At 36.8% G+C, this 23,180-nt stretch overlaps 2 protein-coding genes and 1 long non-coding RNA gene across 6 annotated transcripts in view; 2 read left to right on the forward strand and 1 right to left on the reverse strand.

Moving 5' to 3' along the window:
- Positions 1-8,875, forward strand: part of PAIP1 (poly(A) binding protein interacting protein 1) — a 27,112-nt gene extending 18,237 nt beyond the window's left edge. For all 3 annotated transcript variants that reach the window (XM_079330695.1, XM_079330696.1, XM_079330694.1), the window contains 6 exons: positions 310-435; positions 3,272-3,378; positions 5,356-5,473; positions 5,597-5,651; positions 6,253-6,346; positions 7,840-8,875. In XM_079330695.1, the coding sequence (XP_079186821.1) occupies positions 310-435; positions 3,272-3,378; positions 5,356-5,473; positions 5,597-5,651; positions 6,253-6,346; positions 7,840-7,933 (594 nt within the window). In that variant the 3' untranslated portion in view covers positions 7,934-8,875. The remainder of the gene's footprint in view (positions 1-309; positions 436-3,271; positions 3,379-5,355; positions 5,474-5,596; positions 5,652-6,252; positions 6,347-7,839) is intronic.
- LOC306814550 lies at positions 8,278-12,289 on the reverse strand. The gene is made up of 2 exons (XR_013777202.1): positions 12,237-12,289; positions 8,278-9,380 (listed from the first exon to the last, which is right to left on the reverse strand). It is a non-coding gene; the product is annotated as an uncharacterized lncRNA (long non-coding RNA).
- Positions 12,290-12,380: 91 nt separating this feature from the next.
- Positions 12,381-22,985, forward strand: LOC306814591 (uncharacterized protein C5orf34). Of its 2 annotated transcripts, none has more exons than XM_079330780.1 (12): positions 12,381-12,724; positions 13,003-13,092; positions 15,217-15,860; positions 16,514-16,609; positions 17,712-17,835; positions 18,636-18,727; positions 18,940-19,009; positions 19,307-19,477; positions 19,895-19,983; positions 20,699-20,791; positions 21,616-21,656; positions 22,404-22,985. In XM_079330780.1, the coding sequence occupies exons 1-12, from the start codon at positions 12,530-12,532 to the stop codon at positions 22,595-22,597; spliced, it is 1,899 nt and encodes a 632-aa protein (XP_079186906.1). In that variant the 5' UTR covers positions 12,381-12,529; the 3' UTR covers positions 22,598-22,985. The 2 variants fall into 2 exon arrangements, with proteins under 2 accessions (XP_079186906.1, XP_079186907.1); XM_079330781.1 differs by lacking the exon at positions 22,404-22,985 and adding an exon at positions 22,281-22,394 and having other exon boundaries at positions 12,462-12,724; positions 21,616-21,673.
- The last annotated feature ends 195 nt before the right edge of the window (positions 22,986-23,180 follow it).

Here is a 23,180-nt window from a genome sequence, read left to right on the forward strand (position 1 = left end):
GGAGCAGCTCTACTGAAAAGGGTTTTGGGTGTTGGTGGATGAGAACTTCAACATAACATGCAGAAGATGTATGGTCAGCAGATTGAGGTAGATGATGACCTAGATGATGTTTAAGGTCCCTTCCTACCCAGACCATTCTGTGATTCCGTGAAAGTCTGTGTTTTAAAATGGTTACAGTATTTGGCATACAGAGATCAATTATGTTACCACAAACCAAATCATACAGCACTCAAGGGATAAAATGTACCTAAATTAATTTCTAAAATTTAAGTCTCTTAAATGCTGGGGGGGTTTGTATATGTTTTGCAGATAAAAGGAACAAAGGGACAGGTTACACGGGCAGAAATTCTTCAAGAAGGCCTTCGGGAATTACTGAATGCACTCTTCTCTAATCCTGTGGACAGTAATTTGATATGTGCTGTGAAACTGCTGAAGGTGAGACAGTAGTTAAAAAAAAATCAGGTTTTTTTAACTGCTTAGCATTAATATAGGGAATTGTAAGGCAAATTGCAAATGCGAAAGTATGTATAGGGGTTTATGCATTAGCAGAGCAAAGTACTCTTTTTGTTTTCCTTAGTACCATTAGGAAATTGAGCCTGTAAAAAGTAACAAGATGATATAAAAAAAAAAAAAATTCCAGGCTATTTGTGTGCAAATGAGCTCTAGAACTGAAGTTAAGGTGCAAAGGAGTAAATGCTTACTTTAGATCTTGTTTTGTTCCTTTGGTGTGGGACAAAACTGTAACTAATCCAAATGAATTGTGAGATCTTAGGTATATTCTGTGTTCTGAAGGATACTTGGCCATTGGGGTCCACCACTTCTTGTGGCCAAAGGCTCTTAATCTTACTTAATATTCTCAATGTTACTTTGTTCTGTGTTGTCTGTGTCATTACTATTGTAGAAATATATGGATTTCTCTTTCATGTTGAAAATAAACCTCTTTGCTCATTGTCCTGGTTTGAAGGACAGGTGTCTGCTAATAAAGGCAGGAGCTTCTCTTTGAAATGGAAAATGTAAACCTCCTCCCTCCAAATTATTATAATTTTGGAATTAAGGGGCTCTCATGCAAAGATATGGGAAACAGGAATAACAGTTCTTTACTAGGAAAATTAAAATAGAAATACAGTATTACAAAGAACAGTCCCAAAATACTGACAGAGTCAGAATACAGCCTGACACCCTGTCTGTCAGGGTGTTGGCAGCAGTCCCATTCAATGGTGGCTGCATCCTCCTGCAGTGGCAGATGTGGTTCAGCTGGAGCAGTGCTCCTGTAGAAGCTGCAGTTTTCCTCTGAAGGTCCAGGGATAATGTGGGAAGATCCAGCTTTCCTCTGGAATCCAGTGGAAAGAAGGTATTTTGGTGTCCAAAATCTCAGTTTTTATCTGGGTAGGAAAGGCTCAGCTCCTCCCCCTGGCTGGAGCATCTCCCATGGGATGATGTAATTTTATCAGTCATACAGAGGGACTTAATGGGCCAGCAGCAGCAGATGACATCTTCCTGGAGAGAGGATGGGTTGTGAAAAAGATAAAGATGATTGCCCCACCTGGTCTTAGAGATGGCCCATTAGCAGATAATATGTGCCACGGAGATGAGGGTCACTGCCCCACCCAGCTTCAACAGATGGTGATAGAACACACATTCCAGCCACATCCTGTATTGCAACCCAACACACCCATAACTTTCCTTGTAAAATGTCTAGCCTCTATGTACGAAAAACCCTTATCTTCACTAGTTTTAATTATACTTGTAGTTGGGAAAAGAGCTTAAATTAGGAATGAAAGTTAAGTGCTAAACAGTATTTTTCTGAAGATTTTTTTGGTTGGCTTGTTTGTTTTGTCTCATTCTTTACCCCTCCTCATACTCCACTGCTTCTCAGACTGTTCTATCTTGAATTTCATTTCTAACAGCTTTTGATATCATAAACAGAGAGTAGGGAAGAGATATTTCTAATTTAAAACCTTCATTTGAAGTTTGTATGATTAAGGAAGTTGCTTCTCACACAGCACGTGTGAGATTGTGCTCAATGAGCACATTCACTCCTCTGGGCAGTCCTTATGTTGGCAGCTCTTCCCTGAGGCAAGGCCCACTGAAGAACATTCTTAAGCAGCAATACATAAATCAGGAAGCTTTACAGTGCAGTAAAGAAGAAAACCTGTAAAAAGAAAAGAAGAAAACCTAAATTGTTTTATGATGTACTGCTATATTTAAAAGGTGTTACAGAACAAAGAGACTCTGTTTTCCCGTGCAAGTGTTTTCTGATGCTTTACATTATCTGCAAATGTTGAGTTTATCTGAAGCTACACTGGGCTACCTTGGTTTCACAACTGAAACAATGAATGTCTCCTTTTTTCTTTTCAATTTAATACAGTGATAGATACAGATTTTTCTCTCTGTTTGCTGTGCAATATGTTTATTCTTAATTAACCTTGATGCTATTACCTAATTATCCAGGATTAAGGTAAGATTACTGTGGAATACTATGAATGCCAAGCAAATGCTGATCAATATACTTGCTTTTCTCTAAGGATTTTATCCCTTTGTATCATCTAGTGCTATTCCAAGCTTTTTTGGTCATGTAATACTTATGCTGAGGAGATTGCTCTTAGTGGCAAGCTATTTTTTTTTCTGATTTAACTCCTCCTGTGGAACTATTGGGCAATGAAGTACCTGTTATTGTAGTAAAAGGCTTTCATGCATAGCTGCTCTAGACTGACTGCTGCTAAAGCATTCCTAGCAGCACCTTTAGCCTCAGACTTTTATGTATTTAAAGTTCAGATTGGCTTAATCACCTAATGCTGGTCTCCTTTATATATATCCAGATGAAATTCTCTGGCATGTGTGATGCTGGCCAAGTAGACTGAATTGTTTCTAAAGCTCAATAAAGTATTTGCTGTTGTCATGTAAACTGGTAGAAACAGCTGCAAAAATAAAATGTAAAGGAAATAAAGAATAGTAGTATGCACTTATATCAAGTAAGATCTAACCAATGTCACTGAAGAGTTGTTTCAAAGTCATATTTCAAAACTGAAACAAGCAAGTGTGAATTTATAGGTAACATAAATATTGGATATATAGCTCCTATACCATCTGTAGTTTTAAGTAAAATATTTATGAGCTCTATTAATCTGTTTAGGAAAGAGATAGAGGCAGCTGGGACCATCAGCCATCAGGTAGTCCAAGTGTCATTAATTGTTACAGAATCTCTTAAATTGAATGCTTATTAAGAATTTCTAATTTTCTTTAAAAAAACATACTAATCACTTGTCTTTAGTTGACAGGTTCGGTTTTAGAAGATGCCTGGAAAGAGAAAGGAAAGAATGATATGGAAGAAATTATTCAGAGAACTGAAAATGTTGTGTTGGATGCCAATTGTAGCAGGTGAGAAGATAAGTTTATATGCAGTGTTTTGTGTATATGAAAAAGAACACCTTGAAAAATCTTCAACTATACTGAACAAGTCCAAAAATTCTCTTTAAAACTTATGTTTATGAAAATTAATGTGATATGTAGGTCATTTTCTGTGTAAATAAAAAAAAAGGAAAGGTGTTTTTCAGTTGAAGGGTAACATGACATTTTTTGGGCAGTTTAGTTGATTTTGTTTTGGGATGGGTTTTTTTGGTATTTTAATTTTTAATAGAGATTCAAATTTCACTGTTTGTTTGGGGTTTTTTTAACCTATTAGGTCTTGATATCTTCAGTAAGTATTTTAGGCTCTTAAAGTAAGTATATACAAAGAGAAAAAAGGGGCAATATCTCAAAGTTTATACTTTTAATTCTGAATCGAACGGGATTAAGTACATACAAACAGTAGTAAATATGTGGTAGTATTAAATACATACAAATTACTATAAATATAAAGGCAAAATGAAATATACTTTGTGGTTTGATTTTTGGGGGTTTTTTTGGTATTTTTCTGGACAACACACTTTTTTGCAAGGTCTTAGCTTTAATCTGGAAAAACTGAGTGGTTGATTAATGTACTACTAATATATTAGTGGTTGACTAATCATAAAATTGCATAAAACTACTTGTGTGCATGAGGTCATCTGATTCTGCTATGCTTCATCCTCAGCTCTTGCAAACTTTCTAAAAACCTGTAGATGGCTCAGACAGTGATCTCTTGCCATATGGAGGGAAGCCAAGAGCAGCTCATAACATCTGTGGATTGTAATTGAGCTGCCCCCAAGGAGGATGAGGAAATTTCTGCTTCAGGAACCAAAATAGATGGCACAAGCTGAGGCTTCAGAAACATAGAACAACAAACTAATTTTGATGCCTTTTTGCTGGTCCTAAAATCACAAGCCAGACACAGATGACAAAAAGGGGTTATCCTTCTCTAAGGATCCTTAGGTGCTCAACTCACTAGGTGGAAAAGCACTGAAGAGGAACAGCCAGCATAATGTGTATACAATTTCTGTATGTTTAGCAAATTAGCATAACTGACAGGGATCCCCAGGTAGAGACATAAGTGGTGAGGTAATTCTCCCCCCAGAGAAACCCTTTCTGAATCCCTCCCCCCACCTTAGATAGGAATTAAACTTTATGAAAATGTGTGTGGGAGTGCTAGTTTCAGCCTTGGCTTCCCAGAGAGTCTAACCTTGGATCACCAGCTTGGAGCCACTGAGGAATTTCTTTTGTCTTGCTGTCTAATATAGATAAAATGCTAGCTGCAAATACTGTAATAGGCTACAGAACTACAAACATATGTGTAAATAATATAGAGAATATATAAAAGAAAAAAGACAAAAATCAATTTGGCATCAATTTCAGCTGGGAAAATAACTGAAAATTTTATTTATTTATGTATTCTTTAATGATATTCTTCTCCATAGACTAGATTAAAAGTAGAAGGCATTTTCTCTTATTTTAGAGATGAAATGGATGTTGGTATCTAATGTACTGTAGGCATTGCTTCTTAGTTTTGACTAATACATTTGAGTATGATATGAAGAGGCCTGAAGTTAGGAGCATAGAACAGATAATTAAAATAAAATTTGAATATCATCTCCCTTTTTTCCCCAGTATTATCCTTTTATCAAAAAGGAATTTGTTCTTCAACTTGTACCATAAGGTGTGGTAACTCAGTAAAAACTACAGCAATTTCCTTTTTCATATGAGCTCCTTATTTAACAGCAGAGGAAGGGGAGAGGGTGAACATCTCATAATTGACACATAAAAACTAGACTTGCAGTTGTAAAATTAAATTCAAAATTATCTACACACTGGACCAAATTTTGTCCTTCTTTAATTTGTTTTTTGGATGGATTTAACTATCTTATATTTGCACAATAAGAGAAGCCAAGTTTCTTGCTTGGCACAAAACATTCTAACTTTTGTTGTGCTTCTCTATTTCAGAGATGTGAAACACATGCTTCTGAAACTAGTAGAACTGCGATCTAGTAACTGGGGTAGAGTTCATGGAACAACTCCACATGCAGAAGCTACACCTGAAAATGACCCAAACTATTTTATGGTAAGAATATATGGACATTTCAGTTCCTTAATTTAGTGTGAATTTGGTTTGACTCAGACAATTGCATTACTCAACACTACAAATCTCTCTCTGAAAACTCTCTCTGTATGACTTCATTTTTAGAATGAACCAACATTTTACACTTCTGATGGTGTTCCTTTCACTGCAGCAGACCCAGGTATGGCACAAGTTTAGCTCACTGTCTTCTCAATCTTCTTTAAAAAGTTGTAATTAAGTTTAAGGCCTGTTGAAGAACATAAAGTGTTATTCTTCAACAATCTAAAACCTATGCTACTCAAAAGACAAAGTTCTACTTGAATTCTTGGTTTGGTGGAGCAGATTATTTATTCTGTTAAACAATAATTTAAATTAAATTAAATTAATTTAATGTTGAAATGGAGAATATGCATTTGAATACATATAGGTCAGAAGAACTTGTTCCATAGTCCACAGCATTTGGTCTTTTGAGAAAACCAGAATATTCAAGTCTTCTTTTGTTTGTCCATTGTTAGTGTCAAAATCAAATCAAAATCCTTGGTTTCTTTATCTGAGCACAATGTGGAATAACATCATTTGAGATAAAGACATCTGTCACTATCTTTACAGTTCTGTGGAAGTTAGGCATCATTCCTAGACATCCATTCATGTCCTGAGAAAACATTGCAGAAGGAGCTTTTCTTGTTAATATGTTTCCTGCATTTTACAGTTTTGCAAACTTTATATATTTCTGTTAATTTAGAGGACTAGTCTGTTACTCAGTCTCATTTTTACTTTGCCAGATTATCAAGAAAAATATCAAGAGCTGCTTGAAAGAGAGGATTTGTTTCCATATTATGAAGAAAATGGAGCAGATCTGTCAGGACCTGGAGAGCTGTATGTTTTCTTTTTTAGTGATGTATTTTTTCAATATGTTATTTTTACTGTGATAGTGCAGACTTAGCATTCCAAAGTTGACTAAAGTGAAACTCAATAATGTAATTGCTACTTAGTTCTACAGTGGATGTATTTGGGTTTAAATTGATTTTTAATCACAGAAGTTTGAAATCTATCTATTTCATGCTTATTCTACTGAGTATGGTAATTATATTTCATATGTTTATGCACATGTACAAACATACTTTAGCATTTAAAAAAATTTGCAAGCAAAATGAAGCACCAAGCCTCCAAGTGTTTGTAGTGAGGCAACCTGAATTTGTTTGATTGATGTGCATGAACATTCCAGCAAGATATGATTACTGAGTTTCCAGTGTCTTTCAAAGGGAGGAAGTGTTAACTTTTTCTCCTCAGCCTAAGTGCTATTCCATCAACTAAGGGGCTACTCAGTATTCCTGTAGAGCAAGAAAAGCAGCCTGAAGGCAAAAGGGAGAGCAGTAGGTGAGAATATAGTCAACTTTTTGGCACCAGTTTATAAGTAAGAATGACATAAAATAAGTAGAAGAAATATGATCTAATATAAATTGCTCTGCGCTTTATGGTCACAAAGTATTTTTTTAGTAAATTAGAAAACTTTTAGTTTGTACCTAGCTGAGGGGAATGTCAAGACCTTTGGAAGATATACTAGAGATATCATCAGAAATCAACAAACTCATACTGAAGGGAAAAAAAAAAAACATGTGAACCTCTGCTTAGAAGAAAAACCCAAATTGAAGACAGCAGTTAAAAAACACAGCAAATCCTAAGAGTGACATGTAGAACACTGAGTCAACCTTCAGGCAAGGTGACTGTAACCTTCTTTGTTGAAGGCTTAAGAAAAGCTTAGACAAATGTCTGCTGATTCTCTGTCAGCTATTTCTCATGACTGACATGAAGGAGGAGGGCTCTGTGTGAGGGCTCCTCCTTATGAAGGCTACACTTCTACAAGAACAAAGGAACAAATGAGAAATACATAGAATGCTCCCTCAATGCACAACACTTTGAAGCAAAAAAACTTTTCTTACACATTTTCTATGGACACCTTTTACATATCAACATGCAGGAATGCAGAGTCTGTATTTGATGTATTCTGTCTTTGAATGAGGATGTTGACCAATCAAAATTACACCAATATGTTAGTAGTTATGTTTTTTTTGTAAATGGATCAGTACATGTGCATTATTAAATTTTGGGAAGCTTGGATTTCATTATTGCATTTTCTGTCATCTTGGGAACTATTTCTGTCTTTTAATCTGTGCATCATAAGATGATCTAAAAAGGTGGCAAACACTGTAGGTATTTGAACCTATTTGTGCTGCTTTGAGGTTTCTGGTTATTTGTTTTCCTAATACTCATTATTTTTTACTTTTCACTCCCTTTAAGAAAATCTGTTGGCTCTGAAAGTCTGTGTGTAAACTTAACATTTTTGGTGATTTTTTTTTTTTCCCCTGCAGGTATTTCGATGAGATTGATGATGAGATGGATCCAGAAATTGAAGAAGCATATGAAAAATTCTGTCTAGAATCAGAACATAAGAGAAAACAGTGAGATGTTATGTATTAATGTTAGTTTATTTAACTATTTTAGGTATGCTTAGAGTGAAGGGGGACACAAAACATTTGTACCAAAATGGGAAACTTGAGTTTCTCCAAGTACTAAAGTTATACAATTTCCATTTTGTTTAACAGAATCTGCCAAAAATTGTAAACTTATGCCCTGTAACTTAAAATGTTGTGTATATATCATAGTTTATTTTGTGAAAAAATGTTTTTTTGAACAATGTTTTGGCTGCAATAAAAATTATTTAGAAGTTATAATTGAAATTAAAACTTAATGGGGATATGTCCCTTAAACTTCCCTTGAGGAAGGAAGGGAAAGAATAATGATCTGAATTTGCTTGCTTGTTTGCTTTAGTATATATTGGGATTTACTCATCCTATTTACCATTTACAATATATGTTGCATTTACTTCCTCCACTTCCCCCCCAAGAAGAGTATGATCCAAATAAGAAAGGAAACATTTTTTCTATATATCACAATCATGAAAAGTGGCTTGTGAAAATTTTGTGTGTGAGTTTTTGTTTTGTTTGTTTCCTTTTTGTTCTTCTTTCAAAACACACATGGCTGAGGTCGGGATTTTCTTTTTTCCTGGAATAAATATGTTACGTGTTGATATGTGAAAAAGCAAGCAGTATTTTGGAAGTGAGGTGCTTTCAAGATCTTTGGTTCAGATAAGCTTATGTTCAAACCTACAAGAAAAAGCTATTCTGTAATTTGTTGTGTTCTTCAAGGTAATAGTAATACAGTTATGTTCTAAACCATGATTCTCAAGAGTATGTGCAGTGCTTTTTTTTTTCGTTTTTTTTTTCTAGTAATGTATCTAACATGTCTAACCTTTTGCAACCCTTGTAACTTTCTTTTACTCTTCTAATTTTATGTAGTTTGATTTCATATTGTAGTTGGAGTAAATTCATATATTTCATAAATGTTGACATTCTGAAGCCAGCTGCTTTTTTTTTTTTTGACTCCATATAATCATGTTAGTTTTCCTAGGATACTCCATTGCTGTTTTTGCCAAACTCGGTTGGACTGTTTCCTGTTACCTGTTGCTGGTTAGACTTGAGTAGAAATCCTTACCAAAAACAAACACAAGTATTTCCCAACATTTAGCTACTCTAAAGAACACGCATTGTAAATATGCATGTAAAAAATTCTGATAATATTTCACTGTTATTTGTTTGGCTAAATAAGTTGTGCATCAGCTAGTAGAGTAAGCAGTGACTGTTTTCTGGATGTTTATTTAACATACTTATTTAGGTTGGAATTTTGGAAAATAAAACTTTAACTAGCTTAATTTCCTTTGGTATAATATCACTACCTTGTCTTCTTGCTTTAAAACAAAAACGATTTTTTATCTTCTAATTCTCCTTAACTGAGCACTCCTTTCTCTTCTTCAAAGTACACAGTTGCAGAGATGATTATCTTTTGATTCTTCCTGAAAACATAAAATGTATCAAAATGCAGTATGTTCATAAAGACTGTATTAGCATTCCAAAATCTTTAGACTAAAATTCAGAAACTAGAAATGTGAAAACTAGATGACTTTCAAATGGGTATTCTCTAAGTCGAACATAATTCTCATACAAAGCTTTTAATCTGAATACAGGTCAGACTTTCTGCTGGCTTTGCAAGCAGATGTCTTATGGAAATTATATTTATTCACAACTTAAAGTCCCAAGGAACAAGCATTGATATATGTTTACAGTAAAGTAACAGTGACTCAAAGGGACTGTGCTTTACATGTTTTAGTTTTGCATTATTTATGGTGAGTCTACTTTTTCTGTAAGGTAGCTGTCAGGTCCAGATATATTGTCAGCTTATAGAAACAGTAACTTTATGAGTAGATAAGAAGCATCCTAAATCATTGGGTAAAAAAAAAATCAGGAATTAGAAATTATACGTATAGAGAGCAGCTCATGTCAAGTTTGCAATACAAATTTTTTCCTCCACTGAAAATAGTAAAAAATCATAAAGTGAGAGTTTTGTTCAAATTTTCAAACTAGTGTGGAAGTTTATGGTCTGTAAGTGCTTTCAGTCTTTAGTGCAGCAGGGGAAAATTGGTTTTAACTCTGTCCTGCTGTGTAAGGAAAACAGGATAATCTTTGTTAAATGCTTAAGTCTTTCCCACTTGTCTTGAATCTCACAGAACTTCTATACAAGGTGTAGTGAATGTGAAAGAGCAAAAGCAAGCAGCAGATGTGTCAGGACGCCCATTGTTCTGTGTATGATAGAGATGAGTCATGAGAAGTTTAAAAGTTATTTCACCTGAATTTCAACATTTCAAATTTCAAATGCACTGTGTAAAAGTGTTTCTCATCTACAGGTTTCTGAATAATACCTTGAAAATGTAAAATCTTTTAAAAATATTTTCTTAATGGCATAATGGTAAATTAATGAAGCACAGAAGCATGGAAAGCAAAATTTAGGGGAGATGTGAAGCAAGGCTCTTTAGCCTTGGCTCTGAAAAGAAACAGGCTTCACATTTGAATTTGAGCATGAGACTCTGGTTTTGCAGATCAGTAAAAGTATGCTCAACATTTCCCACTCTTGACAAATTAATTATGATTTAACAAAAATGTTTAGTATTTGAAAATCACACTTTGTTTAAAGTAATTTCAAAATGGGCTGCAAGACTTGCTGCTTTGCATGCGCTTTGCTGTTGAGGGACATTCACACCCAGAAATGAAGTCAGCTTGTTCTCAGTATTTTCCTTTGAAATCTGCTAAGATGTTCTTGCTACTGGCCTTTGGCCTTTTTTTTCAAATAGATAAGGTCACTGGGTTTTAACTGTTGGGTTTTAGAATAATTGTACCACTAGAGAGAAGCAAGGCTGGCCCAATCAGGTGTTACAGGTATCACAAACTGCACATAGCTAGGATTTTTTTTTTTTTTATTTAATAGAATAATCTGTTATGGCACTGAATGTTAATGACACTCAGTCTGGTTTGTCGTAGTAATCTTTATTTCTCACTGGGACATTACTTCCTTATCATATTTTGCCTTTTATTTCTACTACACACAACTCATTGAGTTACTGACAGCTCAAGATTGCAACTTCTCTATGGCCGAATTATAGTTCTAATCATAGAGTTGATGCCTGTGGATCATTAGTTGATATAGGAACAGAAAATGACATTGCAACCAAAACTCAGGGATGATACTACACTACACCCTGGACTGCTGATTTGCACCTGTGCTTCAGCTACTTCCAGCGTTCCAGTGCTGAGGGTTCCAACCAGAGCAGTGAGATTGCCAAATAAATTTTAAAAAATACAATGCATCATCCATATATAGTATTCATAACTCATTCATAATCCCAATATATACTTTGAAACTTGCTTCAGGCAAGTACTGAACAGAATAATACTCATTTAAAAGTGGTTTTGTGAATAGAACAAGGTTATTTTGATGCATGGCTGTGTCAGCAGCTACTTTAGTGGGTGTTGAGCTACTCTCTGTCAAGAATGGCAAGTTGAACTGAATGCACTCAGTCCATGATTGCACTGATCTGAGAAACCTGTGCTTCCCTAAGCAGGGAAGGGACAATCCTTGCAGCTAAGAGAGACCCTATGGGCTAGTGTGGATCTTCAGCTGTATTTGCTAGATGCTGGGAGTGGGGGTTGATTATAATTGTCACTTAGCTGCGACCTGTCAATCCACTTAAAACAGCTTTGATTAAACTGTAAGTATTGGTGGGGGGTGAAGGGTGTATCTAATAGTAAAAAAAAAAAAAGGGAACTTAAAATTGTCATGATAATTTTATTGCATCATAAAATTGTCTTTTGGCATCTTGGCCTTTCTCTGTTCAGAGAGGGATTCTACTGCCCAGTTCTAGGTCCAGGGCTGTGTATTGGCTCACCCTGCCCTGTGAATGAAAAGGAACTGTCACCAGAGAATTATTTATGTGCAGTCTGTCCCCGGGCTGTATTGTAGACGGTCAGCCTGCCTCCTGGTTTAGCGGAGGTGAGGAATGAATGGGCAGCTGCCGAGCTGTGGCTGGCACAGGGCTGCGGGAGCAGCGGTTCCGTGGGAGCCCCGCTCTGCAAGGGGCACCGCTGAGCGACCACAGCTAAGGGGGAACACGCCTTGGGACTGGTAACTTTTATTTCCGGAGCAGCAAAAAATGACTCTTCCTCGATTTCAGCAAATAAACATTTTAAAACTTATATATATTTAAAAAAAAAAAAAAAAAAAAGAAAGTACAAAGACACCATGTGCAGTTTCCTCTTATTGTTTTACAGATGTACCGAATGCGCTGACTTTCTGCGAAAGAGCAGGAAGGCGCTGTTACCTCACCGACCTATGGAGCTGGGGAGGAGCTCGAGAGCGGGTCGGGAACAGCTCAAGAGCAGCCCGGGCGGAGCTCCGGCGGGAGTTGGGGAGGAGCTCGGGCGGGAGCTCGGCAGAGGTTCGGGCGGAGCTCTGTCGGGAGTTCGGGCGGAGCTCCGGCTGGAGTTCGGGCGGGAGCTCGGCGGGAACTCGGGCGGAGTTCGGCCGGGAGTTGAAGGCTCCGCAGTTCCCGCCGTGCGGCGGGGCGGCCGCCTCCCCCCAAACGGCTTCCACGGTTCTGTCTCGTCCGCCGCGATGGAGGCGGAAAGGCTGATGGTGCTGTTCGAGGACGACTCGGTGGAAGTGCACTACGCGGGGGGTTCCCGCTTGCTGCTGTCTCCTTGCGGCTCCGAGTACCTGCACGAAGCGGCGCTGCCCGCGGCCGCCCACCCACTCCAGCCGGCGGACACCACCCGCCAGCGGGTCGCCTTCGCCGTCAGTGCCTACCGGGTAGGCGGCGGGCAGTGCCGTGGGGACGGGAGCGCTGTCCTGAGGGGCTCCGCGGCCTGCGCCGTCCCGGAGCATCCATCCATCCCCTGGGCAGTGCCCGGGCTGCCTCCCTGCTCGGCAGCGGGGGTCACGGCCCAACACGAGTTCTTGTTTCTCTCTGTGAAAAAAGGAGGGGGTGTCATAGCCTCAGCTCCACAAAAAGCATGAAATCAGCATAAAATTTTATCTCTGCGTGTAAAATCTCGTAATAGGGTTTGTTCTTCTCTGCAATTCAACAGGAACAGCTTCTACGAGCGCTGGATTTCCGGAACGCGTTTTCTTCTCGCCCGTACTTGCCTTCACGTGTTATACCTCCAGAAAGAAAAAAGGTGGGATTACACATTAAGCATGTAATGTTCGTAAAACAAACTTTTCTGGCGGGTTTAGTATATTGGCACATGCGTGTGTGTGAGTACAGACAGTGGAGATCTATCTAGTTCCATTTGACTAATGGAGTTGTGATCTTTCTTAAATCACTGCCATTTCAAATTTTCAAACAGTTTTAGCTGTTACTTAGACCTCTGTAAATACATTTTCTTTTTAAAAAGAAACACTAAAGTTAATTTGTTCCTATCAAGGGTAAAACCTAGGTTACATGTTGGCCTTAGAAACTTTTCAGGAAGGTCACGGTGCTGCAGGATGGTGTTTCCCGAGCTGTCAGATCTCCCCATTGTAGTACCCGTGAAAATGCTGCTAGGGTCTGTGAGAGAAATAGAGCCAAATGTGTCTCTGTGGGAATGGGCACTCCAGGTCAGGCTGAATATACATGAAGAGACCAATTTAGCATTTCTGGAAGCTTTGCTCCAGATCAGCAGCTCTCTGGATGTTCCCACTGAATATGAATGTCTGCACAGCATGGTGGGAATCTTAAGACGACTGTATAATTAGGTGAGTTTTAAAGATTTTAGACTGACCCTTCATTGCTAAAACCCTTTGTGGTTTTGCTGCCTAAAGCACTGTCACTCAGTGTCACTGTATACTTAATTAAAAGTCATCGGTCCTTACCAGTTGTGCAGTCAGTGCAAAGTACAGCAGCAAAGAGCTGATGCTCTGTTCTTAGCACTGAGGAGTAAGTTCCATCTTCCCTCGTATCTTGAAAGATCTTGCTCTTTTGGAGGCTGGCTGAATTTCTAGGCTATTTTTAACTTACAGCATCCCTTGTGACTACCTGTTTCAGGATGCTGAGGTATAACTTTCCTAGGCCCCAGCAAGCATCTTACCATGCTGGTTGGATTCTCCCCCAGAGCCTTTTCTTCTTGTTTTTTTATTTCTCCCTCAGTTTGAGAATAACTTCTGCTTTTCTTAAAGCCAAAACAGTCTTTTTAGAACTCCTGAGATTGTCCTTCTCCAGCAAATTACTGTCACATTATTGTTCTGTGGCCTTTTATCAAACAGAGCCCATGTTTTCAAGGCCCTTGCTGTTTCCCACACTTCAGCTTACCATAATAAAGTGAGAGTTAGTAAGCTTCATAACAAATTGTTGATGAACCTGACAGGCCAGCCCAGGGCCTTGCTGAGTTAACCTGAGGCCTGAGGCCTGTTTCTGCCAGTGACAGTATTTTGATGGGCACAAAACCACCAAGACTGCATTACTTGCCTTATGCTTGTGTTCAAAACAACCCACTCCTGTGGTGTGCTCAGGCTCTTTTGGCCACTCCAACCACCCACATCTGGATAGCTCCATGAGGGGGATCTCGTCAGTGGTCTGGCCTGTTCAGAACTGCAGCTGGTATTCAAAATGCAAAGGTTAACTGTGAATATATATCCAGTGGCATCACTGTATGTTCAGTTTGCTCTTGTTCCATTCCTAGAACTTTCAAACATTTCATATTGATTAAACTGCTGGTGAGCATTGAGTTTGTTTTCATGGAGTGAGAATTACAACACCAGAATCCTAGTGGCAGTCAGCTTGGGGCCCATCCTCCTGTATAGAAATATAAATATAGAACTATATATAGTTAGGATTATCTTTTGTCATTGAGATCATATAATGTTTATCTCAACTGAAGTTCTACCTGCAGCCTTGTCATGTATTATTTATTATATTTTAGTGTCTTTTGGCAATTGTTTATCAAATTCACTGATAATTGCTATGAACAAGATAATTTGGCTATTCTCTCCCTTGTTTCTGAAGAACTCATTGGAAATACAAACATGTACAATTGTGCCTAGTCAGTTGCTCATGTACCTTACTAATTTATGGCTGGATTACATTCAAACATTATTGCTATAAAAAACTCTGTTAGTACAGGAGGAAGCAGATATGAAGATTACATATTTGGCACCCTCTGAGTTCATATATGCAGATAAATACAGAGCTACATTTCTTGCCATACATCACCTTTCAGGAGGTGCATTTTAAATTCAATTTAAATGTAAATGCTCCACTGCAATTTCTGGTAGGCTGGTCATTTTTATCTTGCTGAACATTCCAATCTTCTTTCTTTTATTAGATTCTTCTCAGTGATATCCTAGAAATTAAATGGCCTGACCCTGTGACAACAGATCTGACAAGATGTTTAAACAATGGCAGTGTGAAGATCTCATCTGTGGATGGCTATGCTCACCTTTACTTGTCAGAATTGCAGCAAGAATTTACAGTGGAGTTCTTGTGCAAAGTCAGCCAGTCATCTGCAGCATGCTCATGCTCCTCTGAAAAGAACAGCAGCTACCAAAGCAGAGATCAGTGTGGAAAACCAAATAAAAATTCTGCTGCAGAAGTCTCATCAAAACAAAGAAGAATAGAGAATAGGAATAAACATGGGTGTGCTGAAGGTAAATACAGGGAACCAACCAAACCAAAGCACCAAAGAGATGGGGATGGAGTCCCTTTGTTCCACACAAATTGTTCTTCTGAATATGCATGGGTTACACAGCGTTGGACTGTTTCCTTGTGCCCAGAAGAATGGAAATATCCTTTGTCCTTGGCTCTAAAATGTTGTAACTTACGTACTGTGGAAAATGTAATGAAGACAAATGAGAAGAACAGCTGCACAGCTGTTGAAAGTGGTGTTTTAGCAGACCTTGAAACACATGAAACAGTTTCTTGTTTACCTACAGCTTTGCCACTCAGCTGCAGAGCCCCACATCTACATAGGTAATTTAAACTCTTTACTTTGTAGTTGTTAACATATGCTTTACAATTCTGCAGTTTGCGACTTCAATTTCTAGAGAAATAATTGAATCCTAGCTATTAAAAAATAAAGTTTAAAATGACTATCAGTAATTTAAAATTACTACATTTTTTAGGAACTTCTTAAAATATGACATTGTACCCAACCTAACATTCTGTAACTCAGGATTCTGTAACCTACTGTTAACCTAATGAAGCTCTAGTAATTAGTTCAGATTAAAAAATATATTTTCTCACATGCTGTATGAACATGTAAATGAAAAAGAGGATATTGAAAAAAGAGCACAGGTTTTATATTGGGGTAGGTTGGTTTTTCCTCCTCAGTTTTGAAAAAATAATATTTCTGAGGTGGGCCAGTGGCATATCTTTACTGTCAGCATTACAAAAAATAACAATAAAAACATTTGCAGGATTGAGAAGTTTAATTAATTGGTAACTAAAGTGGATCACTAAGGAACTGGAGGACTCTGAAAATATGCATCATATCTTTTGAATAAGTGTGCATGCATCAGTTCTAGTTTGATTCAATAGAAATGATTGCCAACAAATACATACACACAAAAAAGAACAACCAATATATGGATTAGTGAGGCTTTCATTGTATTTTACACACACAGGTGGACATTCTGTGACTTCTTTCAGCATGAAGACATGGAGAAGTATTCATTCCCTCAGCTAATTCAAGTTGTTTGGTGCCAGGGTGTTTTCTACAGGTATGTATGAGATCATCTGTGTTATCTGGAAAATTTTATTTGGATGGGAATTAAAACCTAAAATGACATGTCTTACCTTGTCCCTTTCTCACGCTTTGAGAAATGGAAGATAATCTTCATGTTAGTCTCTTTGTTTCTGCTGTTTTTTCATTGTACTTTACATTTTCCAGCAGGTGTATTATTAGGTCTGAATATGAAATCATGTTTAAGTGATCTAATTATCTGATTTATTAAAGTTTTACTGGACAGCTGGAGTTCCCACAGATTTCACTTACAATAATGGTTCTTGGTTTCTTTGCAAATTAGTTTTCATCTTTTGCTGCTGAAGATTTTATAGTTTAGAAATGTTTGTCTTGGTGATCTACATAATTAACATGTTCAGCTGTGAGTTTTCCTGGCAAGTAACCTTGTCCATATGGTTAACAAAAAAACTAAAACAGACAAACAAACAAAAGAAAAACAAACCAACAACCCCCACCCCCCACCCAAAAATTCCCCAAACACAAGGCTTTCAAATCAAAATTGATACTGCTATTAGCACCTAAAAATCTTTGATAAAAGCATCACTGGTGTTTAAACCTTTAATCTTTCTGCTGAGTGTTCTTAATTTTTCCTAAATGTGTAATTCCTAAATTTTCATCTAATTGAAACAAAATGTTTAGCAGCACTTCAGAGCTTTTTCAGAGCTTTTTTTTCCTCAATTAAGACTTTCAGCTTGTTCAATAATTGTCAGTCTGACAGTTTTTTATGTGCTCTAGGTATGGCTGCTCTACTAAGAAAGTTGGATTTTTCTTTTCAGGATCTCTCTGTGGTCGTTGGAATGAGCAGCTCTTGACAGATGCTTACCTCAACATAAAAAAAGCTTTCCTTAGCTAGTTTAAATCCCACCCCCATGCACATGTACAAACAAAGAGCTTAATATTCTGTGTTGAAAGAGATTATTGGTACATTCTGCTGTTTGTGAAACAGTAGAAATTTTTCTCATGTGAATTGCTGAAAGAGTGTCTCTGCTTATTGTTTTCTTCAAGTGTAATAACATGTTTTGCTTGTCCAGGGACACAGCATTTTAAATACTTGTTAAAAATCTTGTTATTTTTCTTAGATTTATCCATGGTAGGACAAACATCATAGAAATTTATCCTGGTGATGACTCATTTTTCAAGTCAGAGGGAGCATTTTTGGGAAAATATTTCATACGTCATGCAATCCAAAAAGGAACAAAAAAGGTACAAAATTATTTAAAAACTACAATTATTTAAAAGGATGTTCCAAATTCCTTCAAGTTAGCAGCTTCCTTAAGACATTTGACTGTGCAGTGTGTAGTGAGGTCCCTACACTGGTAATTACTATAATGCTTCAATCAAGCCATCAGTCATACAAAAAAGTGAGATTATTCCTTCTGTTTCAGAAGATATTTTTGTAAATTTTACACAATAAGAAAATTCTTCCTCATTGTAACATTTATTTTATCGAACTCAAGAATAAGATTCTGCAGCAACCATTTATCACTAATTTAGAAGTTTAGTCCTGAAACTAGAGTATGATTAGAGTTCAATCTCTTTGTACTTTGAAGTGTTTTCTACTGTATGAAGACAGATGCAGGTTTTGTTCTGGCTTTGCTGCAGACCAGCTGTTCAGTGCTGGAAAAAGGATTTTGCCTCTGTGTCTGTCTGTTAAGTTCCCCAGAGGAGAGTCCTCTCAAGTGCTAATGCAGCACCTTGTATTTTTAAAGCAAAATTAATGTGTAGTCAAACATTGTCCCTCAGTAATGACCTGTAGTCTGCTGTCTGACAAGAGAACTTCCTGGTTCTTACTGAGTGTAAAGAAACTGAATGGAATATTTCTTCACATAGACATAGGATTAAGGATACACTTTTCAATGAAATATTTGTCTATGTTCTATTACAGATTTAAATGTGATTGTAGTTGGCTTCTGGGAGGTTAGAAATTTCATAACTTGCTCTTAATTCTATTTTCATGCTGCGGTACCTGTAACTAACTCATCTTCTTTCTGTTCTTTACTCAGGTGGAAGAAAAGATGTATTCAGTGAGCAGCCTACCTCCAGATGTACCAGGACATCCATACTCTATATCCTCCATTATTACTCAGGCAACCAAGTAACTTTACCTTTGTTACATTAATTTGGCTGATTTAGGAAGGACGGGAGTTAAAATTACACAAAATGCTTATTATTATGTTTAGTATAAAAATTAAAGGAAGTTATTTTAGCACTGAGCACATATCTAAACTTACAAAACAAAATTTACAGGTGCTTAGATGACATAGTAGGAATTAAATGCTTAATGCTTTGGTTTTTTTCTCTCCTCAGAATACTTCAGTACTGCTGCAAAACAAAACTGTCATTAAGTCATAATTATTATCTCTGCTGCTGGAAAGTGGTATGTAGCTGAAAATTGATAAATCTTGCAATGTTATAAGGGTGATTATACAGGCTGTAGGGAATAGGACTTAATCTAGAGGGAAACATAGTGAGTGTATTCACAGAGATTGGAAGGCAGATACTTGGAAACCAAAAGCATGCATTTAAAAGTTATATTTAAGAAGCCCATTGCATGATGAAGAGAGCTGGTTGTGATCTGGAAAAGCAAGTGAACTAAAAATGTGGAACAGATACAGACAGTTTGAACAAGGTCAATAGCCTTTTTTCAAGTTTTTAATGTATTTTTTGGTTCTAGGTATCTGAGACTGATGGACAAGAAATGTTGCCAGTTTTGCTGCATGAAAAGGTTATTCCCAGCATAGGAAAACTGGTTGTGTACTCAGATCATAAAGTCCATGTTATTTTTTGGAATAGGATGACCCTGACTATGGTTTGGGAATTCAACTCTTCCTGTGATGAGATCCAGGTAATGCGTGACTTAGAGGAAGGACTATTCTAAAATTTTCCATGAAAAAGTGTTAGTAGGAAACTAATGAGAATACCAAACAAATGTTCTGATATATACAGTACAATACAAAATACAATAAAATACAAGAACGAAAAAAATTGAAAATTCTACAGGTTTGGAAATGTTTTTATATGCTTGTAGAAATAATCTATTCCTGAACAGCACGAAGCAAGAGTTGGGGTTTAGCAAGGTGTTTTTCCCATGCATTTGTCATAGCAGACTATAGCAGATTCTATCCCTAGCAAAACACATACTTGAAAGTTTTTAAGGTGGATTGTTCATAGACATTTCATTCTTAAACTGGCATATTGTTCCTTTTTTGTTCCTTTGGACTGCAGCAGAAAATTAATACTTGGGTTTTTCTTTTCTTCTAAGATAAATGAAGATATAGGCTGGTGTAAGTTAACCACTCCTGATGGGCTACAACATCTAATACAAATAAGTCATCCTGGAGTCTATGAAAGGTATTTTAAATTAATTGTATAATTTAAACAGTTTAAATATATAAATTATTCCCTATAAATCCTCTTATATGAAGAAACAGTATTTACTGACAATATACTGGTAGGGATGCACCAAATATGTAATGATAAAAGCTCCATCTTACTTCTGGCAAAGATTCAAGACTTGTGTGACTCAGGGCCACTGCATGCTGTGATTCCATTATAACTGTTAAGGCAATGTCTTTTTAGAAAAATAACTAGAGCTGCAACTTGGCAGTTATTTCAGTGGATTAAAAAAAATAAAAAAGCCTATAAAGAGCTATATATGAACAGCACTTTATCCAATTTTTGCTCTATTACAGATATTGACCTCTGCCTGCACATTGTTTTTTCTAATGCACCTGCTCTAATTACAGCCTCATTATGGGAATCATCAGAAGTTTTCTGTGCTGCATTTTAGCAAGCAGATACTCACAAAAACTAAAAATAACACTTGTACACTATTAATTGCAAATCATACAGCTTTGTTATAATTTACAATAACTGTATAGATCTAAATATGAAGAAGATTCTAGACAAAAAAGGGCTAGGGAAACTGGCAGAGAACACTAGATTTTGATCATAGATTTTTCTTTCAGATCCAGGTGTATTCCTTAATGCCTTCAGTTTCTTGCTTGAAAATTGAGTTTATTTCTCATATAAATAACTACTTTTTTTAATTTTCATATTAACACAGGTACATCAGAACAGCAATAGAATGGTGCAGAAGTTTGAATGAAGGGAAAGAGATTGCTGAATATACTGCACACTCTGTAACTGAAGAAAATTGGTATTAATCTTTATCCCAAATAATTGACTATAAATAGTTTTGAAAACAAGGCTTAAAAATATTATAAGCTTTTAATTTCATATGTTGCATTTCCTAATGGTCAAAAATGAAATTTTATTTTAAAAGTCCATTTATTTTATATATGCTTTCATATTTTTTATTCGGTGTTTAAAATGGTGAGTTTCGGGTGAAGTTTGTTTGATTGAGCTTTACCTGTCTTACTTAAAAATCAGAATTATGGTGACTTTGTCAAAGGACAATTAATGTTACAAAGATAGTGTCTTGCAGTGAAAAAAAAATATACCAAACTAAGAAAGCTTTTAACAGAACATCATGCAGTCCAAAGCAGTACTTTGAACTGCCAATTACACTTCTATCTCTTGCTGATGTATTTGTCCTTTTTAATACATGCTACTGACCAAAAATTTACTGACATCATCTGCAAACATACTGGGAAATTTAAAATGTGCTAATTGAAATCAATTACAGTTGTGCTTGTTGCTTAAATTATAGCAGATTCAGCTGATACATTTTATAGCTGATGAAATGGAAATTCTATCTATATTTATACATACTTGCAGCAAAGAGGCTATTCTTAGAGCAGAGACCCAATTTTTGGAAACACAAATGAGTGGCAAATATCAGCCATTGAATACTGGTGTCAAAGACAGAGAAAATGCTTTTTTCCACTTGGATTTTTCTGATCTAATTCACTATATTGCTGAAAAATGTTAAAAACTAAAATCTGAAGTAGAAAATATCCTTGAGAATGAGAATCTTTTATAATACTAAATCCATGTAATAACCTTTATTTTCTTGGACAGGTCTGCTGATGCTGAGCTTGAAAAAATACAGAGATTTAATTGTATCCTTTTAAAAGCTGTAAAGATTTTTTTTTTCACTTTTGTATTCTGCTGTTTATCTGCATGGTCAAGTCTGCACTTTAGATCATCAAAGGCTCTCTATCCTGATCTTATCCTCTCTTACTGTCTCACTTCTTAAAACAACCTCATTTTCTTACTTATCTTTATTGGTTTATCACTTATTTTGTAGTAAAGATTTAAAAAAAAAAAACAGTGTTGAAGTGCAAAACTAAAATTAAGTCATCAGAAAATCAGCCCTTTAGCATGTATTGCATCCGTTTTGCTAAGAGTCATGTGCTGATCTGTTCTTGAAAGAAAAACAACACAGTTGCCTTTGGGCTTGTTGTTGCAGTACAGTATCTTTCTGTTTATCAGCTACTTTAGTATTGTTCCATTGTGTTTAGCCAGCTCAAAATGTGCACTGTGCTGAATCTGCTTAAAGCCACTCTGTAATTGTCTTTAAGCCAGTGTTCAATTATATTAGCATGAAAAGTGCACGCTGTTAAACGGAAGTGTAACACCTGTTTTCTTTTCAAAGTAACTTTTGGATAAATTGAAGTCTAAAAGACATTTTTCTATAAATGTTGTAGATGTTTTAAGTAACACAGTCCTTTTCTTTTTTTTAGCTGTATGTAATTACTGTGCTACAAAATGTGAGACTTTGGCAGAATGATGAATACAAATGCAGAGACTAATTTTTCCCTTTAGAAGGAAGAGTCTGATTTTTTTTCTTAACAAAGCAACACTAGTTTTATTAGACAATAGCAACATTCTGAAAAGGACATCTGCTGCAAAATCCAATCCATCTGGCATCACTGTCAGAAAAAAAGAAAACGGGGGTGAGATGGAAGAACTTAGCGAAGGTTGCGTCTTGGAGGCTTTGGAAAAAACTTGTAAAGTCATTCAGGATATTGAATCTCTGCTTGCTGTTTCTGGGAAGTGAAGGGGGGCGTTCCGTGTCCTCGTAGGAGCTGTCGAGCCCCAGAGGGTCTGAGGGGAGGGAGCAGAGGCTGACACAGAGGGACGAGCTGCCCCTGTAGCCTGGCGAGGTCTGACAGCGCCAGCGCAGCGTCAGTAATAACAACGCCACTGCTGTATTTGGTGCAGGCAAAGAGAACGGCTGAGACAACGGAGCTCTGCTGTATAAATGGATCAGGCCTGACCGGACAGTGCTGCTTTAATGTATGAATATATATGTTCGAATCAATTTGATTGATGGATCACTGCTGAAGTGACCAGGGTAGACATGGGAAGTTTTCACTGTAGAAACGTGATTTTATTCAGATGCTTACACCAAGAAGTCTTAATACCGAATAAAATGTTTCCCAAATGCTTTCTATAGTGTTGTCTACGAGTACAGAAATACTAACTGCAGAGCAGAAGACACTTCTCTGCTCTGTGGTGCACCATGTCCTTAGTGACAAGACACTAAACTCTTATTATCGATATCCCTCCCAGCACTTCAAGGAGCCAAAGCGCTATCACCCGAATCCTGTATTTAATAATGCCGGAAACATTTCTCCCTC

Source organism: Erithacus rubecula, assembly GCF_903797595.1.
Source record: "Erithacus rubecula genome assembly, chromosome: Z".
NCBI lineage: Eukaryota > Metazoa > Chordata > Aves > Passeriformes > Muscicapidae > Erithacus > Erithacus rubecula.

Coding starts and splice junctions, on each gene's coding strand:
- LOC306814591 (XM_079330780.1), top strand. CDS start 12,530: ATGGAGGCGGAAAGGCTGATGGTGCTGTTCGAGGACGACTCGGTGGAA. Junction 13,093..15,216: donor TACCTCCAGAAAGAAAAAAG/GTGGGATTACAC, acceptor TTCTTTTATTAG/ATTCTTCTCAGTGATATCCT. Junction 17,836..18,635: donor TCCAAAAAGGAACAAAAAAG/GTACAAAATTAT, acceptor TTCTTTACTCAG/GTGGAAGAAAAGATGTATTC.